We start from the raw sequence: 5,587 nt of genomic DNA, 5'->3' as shown, positions 1-5,587 counted from the left end.
GCTAACTGTGCCCCTTCAAATGGCCTTAAACTCCATTTCTGCATCAGTGTGCATTGTCAGTTGTGTTTTTTTTTTAAGGTTATTGGATGGCTACTAGAAATGTAAACAAATAAGAGGATATTTTCAAAAAAAAATCAAAAAAATCTGGTGCATTCTTGTTGGGTACAAAATTAAAGATCATGTCCAGTGGTCCCTTTGTAAGTCTTTAGAATGACATTGTAAAGATTTAAATTGCATCGAACCCTAATAAAGCCCACTGTTGAAAGGTATAACTGAGTCTGTCTTATCTTTTTACAATTCACTCTTATTTTCAAGGTATCTAAAGAAGCTAGAATCAGCTAAAGGGATTTTATACGACAAAATTGTGACAAAATACACAAATATATTTCAGAAATGTGTCAACAAGTCTACATCTGCCAGCAGCTCTTTTAGCTTAAAGCTAATGTTATTTCAAAAGTGTGTTATGTAGCATCTTAATGCTAACATATGCTAATTACAAATTAAAGCATGGAATGTTTCATGTCACTGTTCCAGCACTGTGCAGTGCTCTCTCACATTTGCCTTACATTAGTTAAACGCAAATCCGATTTATTTCAAGCTTTATTTGCTGCTGCAGGTGTAGCATAGTTAGCATTGAGAAACTCAATGTGACAATGTGCAGACCGCCACACACACCCTGTTATTTGACAGTATTTATTTAAACTTATTTGCATATTAATTAATGGGAGGAGAGAAGGCGGTCTGAGTGGCACTAAGAGCTGCGTACTCCTTCTTACATGAGGCCCCTGGTCTTTTCGAGACATTGATTCCACCAGACCTCCACCACAGCACACCACAGACCAAAGCACCTTCCTTCAGCGCTCTGTGGTCCAGTTATTGACAGAGGTCAAGGTCGTGTAAAGGTTGTCGGTATCCTTGTGGAAATGAAAATTCCTCCTGAAAGCTTCATGTGGTCAGATTGCATTTATAAGGCACAGCCCACATAAAAAAAACCTGCTCATAGACATGAGTAAAGCTTTATTACTATCATTATAATCGTTTTATGAAAGGTGGACATGTATACACATGTATGGAGTAGTTGCTGAAGCTGCGACTGACTGGACAGCTCGAGGTAACACAGTCGTGTTTACTTCCACTGGCCCTTCTCGTAGTCCCAATGGGAGGAGAGGCCGTGGACGGGGCCGACCCTCATGTCCAACATCCTCTGCAGCTGTTGGGCCTGCCAGTCCTCATCAAAGGTCCTGGGACGTGGAGGGCAGACTAGAGGAAAACAAGAGAGCACAGAGACAACAGTCCACACCTGTCTTTGACCTATAAGACATTCAGATGACTCACAATGAGGGCTCTGACTAACCAGAACAGGAACCAGGCCAGAGTCATCATTTTAAGCCCATTATATGTCTGCTTCAAAGCACACAGCAGGTTTTACCGTAGACTTTCTGCCACCAGACCAGCAGGCCACTGAAGCCCAGGAAGATGAAGATGCCCCCCAGCACAGTCTTCCACTCTTCTGATTTCTGGTTCATCTCTGGGTAGGTCTGGCAGAACGTTATCCGGTACACTGCAGGTAGGAAGACGATGACGTCATTCATACAACATGCAAATCTCTCTTCCTTCTCTTCCACCGAGGGAGTGTAGTGACAGTGGCTGACTATCTGCTGCACTCACACTTAGGGAGCGTTATTTGCATTTAACACCTCGCTGTCTCCCAACGTTTCCTGTCTGAAGCTCTGTCTGCTGATAACAGATTCATGTTAACATAACAGGCCAGCTATTAACATCTCTCAGTTATACACCTGCCTAATATTGTGTTTGTCCCTCTGTTAGCTGCCAAAACAGCTCTGATGTTGTGATGTTGGCACCAAGATTTTGGCAGCAGATCCTTCACATCCTGTAAAACTGCACGTTAGGGCCACCATGAATGGGACATGTTTGTCCAGTACACCCCACGGATGCTTGATTGGATTGAGATCTGGGGAGTTTGGAGGCCAAGTCAACATCACAAACTCATTATTGTGCTCCTTCACTATCCTGCTGAAGGAGGCCACAGCCATTGGGAACACTGTTTCCATGAAACAACAATGCTTAGGCAGGTGGTACGTGTCAAAGTAACATGTGACAGGACCCAAGATTTCACAGCACAACATTGCTCAAAACATCAAACTGCCTCTGCCAGCTTGCCTTCTTCCTATAGGTGGTGCCATGTGTTCCTCAGGTAAGGTCGTCTGTTGGATCAGACCACAAAGGCCAGGTCACAATTTGTCAAAGATTCAAAGATCAACTTTGAGGACAAACTGTTCACTTGCTGCCTAATTTATCCCAACAAATAACAGGTGCCATGATGAGATGAGTGGTCAGTGGTCATAATGCCTGATCAGTGTATCTGGATAGGTTTTCTTTTTGATTTTATTGCTCTTGAAGGGAGGAATAGATACAAAAACCTGACAAATGGAACCATTATTGTGCACATGTGAGTGACCTACAGGCGATCTTCTCCTCTTTGCTCAGCTGACCCCACGGTCCTTTCTCCTTCTCTTTCAGGCTCCTTTCCACTTCAGTCAGAACATCTTTGTAGGGTCTGTCAGGCAGCGGGATGTCCGCACGGTCAATGTACATCGGCTGGGACACGTCCACCGGGGACGTCTCTGAAGGAACAAAGAAAAAAAGACAAAGCTGTAACAACATATAGGTGGATTGTATGAATTGTTGACATTGTTGCAGATGTATTAAAAAGTGAAATATGACATGGTCCTAAGTATCAGAGCCTTTGCTGTTAAAACCACGTCCTCTGTGGTCTGGCTTTATTTTTATTTTAATTTCTGGTATGTCCTGCAATATCTGTTAATTAAGAAACATTAGTGTTCATGTTTGCTGATAAACATATGAAAACACTTTGGTGTATTGAAGGTTCAGCCTCTCTTAGATACAATAAAAAACACTGTAGTCCCAGGACCATCAATCTATGATGGCGTCTTGTCTTCGTTGTACAACAGCGCCATCTGCTGCTCAGACACAGATAGGTCCGCTCAATAATGGAAAACACAAACCTAACGATAAAAAAGTTTGAATTATAGCGCATAACATGTGTTGTTTAAGTGTATATTAACAAAGTCAACATTTTGTTTCATGTTGTTACAGGATACAGTTCTGTTTAAGCATCGTTAGCTTAATTAGCCAACAGCTGTAGCCACAGAGCAATTAACCCAAATTAGAGCAGCGTCACCGAGCAGGTGTGTCAATATAGATGACGCACCTGCGTCAGCCATCAGCCAATCACCTGCGAGCACCGCTGCGTTTGAAAAACACCGGAGGACGCCAGCTGCAGCAGCTGCAGCAGCAGCGGCGCTTCTAACGGAGCTAAAAAATTAAGAAGTTAACGGAAGCTCACCGGTACCGGGACCGTGGCTCGCCATCCTCGCGCTGCTGGTGGTCAGGGCCGCTGTCGCGCGCCTGGTCAAGAGGCTTCCCACGCGCCCTGCAGTGAAACGCAGCATCTGCAGAGAGAGGTCAGTGGACATGTTTGTCACAGGTCAGCTGGTGTTGGTGATGTGCAGGAAGTTTGTTTGTTTACAGCAAAGAAACTGTTGAAAAAGAATGGAAGAAATGTAGATAATGTCTAATTGAAGCGTTTCTATCATTGATCGTAGTTATTTTTTTAAATTATTCTAATTTTTGTGTTAAATAGCTTGCTCATGTCAGAAGATTATTTGTTCAACATGTCCCATTTTCATGTCAGTGGACTTATCTAAATTCAGGTTATTTATTTTTGTATTTATCTACTCTATGGTTGTTTATTGTGTCAAGAAGTTTGTGCTGGCAGTAGAGATTGTCCGAAAAGAACAGAAAAATAATTCATCTTGTTCTCAGTCTGCACATGTGCATATAGAAGCCTCTTATTGGCTGATATAGCTTAGCAAACAAGTACCCGAGGAAGACCAATGGAAGTGAGCGATGAAGGAAAGAGGGTCGACTCAGGACAGAGTCTGTGCAGCTGGACGCTGGCTGTAGTCTGTGGTGTGAGCTGCCACTCCTCTGATGTCAGTTTGTGTGTCTACATCTTCAGAGATGTTGCATTGAAAAAAGCCAGGTGCCTATTACAGGGATCCAGACCTGTCTGTCTGTGGCTTATTACACACTTAAACCTCACTCTTATCTTTTCATTAAACCAAGTCTGACGTTATGTCCTCATAGGGCAAGAAGTCCCCCCTAAACACAGCTGTGCAACTGTAGAATAAGTGCTCAAGGACATTCATTGACAAAATGCATTGCAAAAATAGCACGTAGGCCTGACTCGCAGTGTGTGAAATTGGCTGTGTGTCAAACTGAAAGTCTGAGTGAAGCTTCTGGGATAGGCAGAGGTAAACAAAAAAAGATTTCATCTGTTTTACTGACGCACGTTTTGAAGACAAATTAGTGACCGAATGAAGCAGTGTTTGCACGCAAATAATCGCCCAGCTTTTACCTTTACGTTTTAAAGTTTTATTCCTGCAAAAATACACAGAATTTTATGAAGAAATCAGTTCTGACATGCCTCACTCTGTCTCTGGAGCATTTTTTTCTAGCTTCCTGTATTGACGCAGCTGCTGTTCTTTTTAAACATTTCTACAAATCTCTCTATCTCCGTCACTAACTGCCCTGCACGTACACCATGCTTCCCTAGCTGTGTGTGTGTGTGTGTGTGTGTGGGGGGGGGGGGGTAGATGCATGTATCTCTCCATATAATTCTCATAAGTGCGCCTCGTAAGATAGATACTCACAGCAGTCGTAAGAGGAGAAGATGCAACAATTAAATCTTGAGAGGAAAAAAAAACACGGTGGTGGCTTTCGTCTCTGCTCTTATCACTACTTATAACACTAAGCAGGAACCAACTGGTGGGAGGGTGAGAGAGGCTGGATGGAAGGGAGGGAGGGAGGGAGCTCAGATGAGAGAGTGACCAAGCTAGTGTAAGTAAACAATCAAGGAAATCATGTGATAGGACCTGTAGAAGGGGAGAGATAATCTTGCAGTGCAAAGGTGACACAAGGACACAGTCTCTGTCTCGTTTCACTCGTCTCTCTCTCGGATGTCTTTATGAGTGCATGAGGGTGCAGGAAGTGGAAATCACATTTTAGACCTGATTCAAGATATAATGGCCGCATAAAATCAACACAACTCTTCGGCGTGACACTGAAAAGTGTCGTCGTCACATGAGTTTAACAACCGCTCTGCTCCTTTATGCAGCAGGTGCAGATTAGGAGTATGGAGTAAAACATTGTTCAGCAAGGAAACCTTAACAAATGATCATTAGTTTAAGGAGTTTAGAATCAGCAGGACTAAATGTTAACAAGCTCTATTGTCATTTTTTAAAAGCTGCTGAGCCTTGATTTCGGAAAAATCCAGCCCAAACAATCCCGCCCCTCCACTCTGCCTTCAACCCTTAATAAAACCTACTAGAGATACTTGACCAAAAACATACCTGTTGGCTTTAGGTGAGGGAACCATGAGTGCTAATGCAGTTCACAGGATTTGGACTTGTCTGCTGACTCCATCATTCAGTGTCCTCCTACAGCTTGCAATACTTCACCTCTGAGTGTTTCAGCATCTGTG

General features: G+C 43.2%; 1 protein-coding gene across 1 annotated transcript; it reads right to left on the bottom strand.

The window, feature by feature from the left end:
• Window positions 1-997: 997 nt before the first annotated feature.
• Window positions 998-4,888, bottom strand: cox4i2 (cytochrome c oxidase subunit 4I2). The gene is made up of 5 exons (XM_028409995.1): window positions 4,758-4,888; window positions 3,389-3,494; window positions 2,484-2,645; window positions 1,430-1,561; window positions 998-1,260 (listed from the first exon to the last, which is right to left on the bottom strand). The coding sequence occupies exons 2-5, from the start codon at window positions 3,492-3,494 to the stop codon at window positions 1,127-1,129; spliced, it is 534 nt and encodes a 177-aa protein (XP_028265796.1). The 5' UTR covers window positions 4,758-4,888; the 3' UTR covers window positions 998-1,126.
• Window positions 4,889-5,587: the final 699 nt, after the last annotated feature.

Source organism: Parambassis ranga, chromosome 7 (assembly GCF_900634625.1).
Source record: "Parambassis ranga chromosome 7, fParRan2.1, whole genome shotgun sequence".
Lineage (NCBI taxonomy): Eukaryota > Metazoa > Chordata > Actinopteri > Ambassidae > Parambassis > Parambassis ranga.
Note: the sequence above shows the minus strand (reverse complement) of the source record. Positions and strands in the feature narration are given on the sequence as shown.

Bases quoted from the DNA above. Each gene is read 5' to 3' on its own strand.
- cox4i2 (XM_028409995.1), bottom strand. From the start codon at position 3,494: ATGCTGCGTTTCACTGCAGGGCGCGTGGGAAGCCTCTTGACCAGGCGC. The intron at 2,646-3,388 runs GTGAGCTTCCGT...TTGTTCCTTCAG, and splicing joins GAGCCACGGTCCCGGTACCG to AGACGTCCCCGGTGGACGTG. The intron at 1,261-1,429 runs GTAAAACCTGCT...GTTTTCCTCTAG, and splicing joins CTGGTGGCAGAAAGTCTACG to TCTGCCCTCCACGTCCCAGG.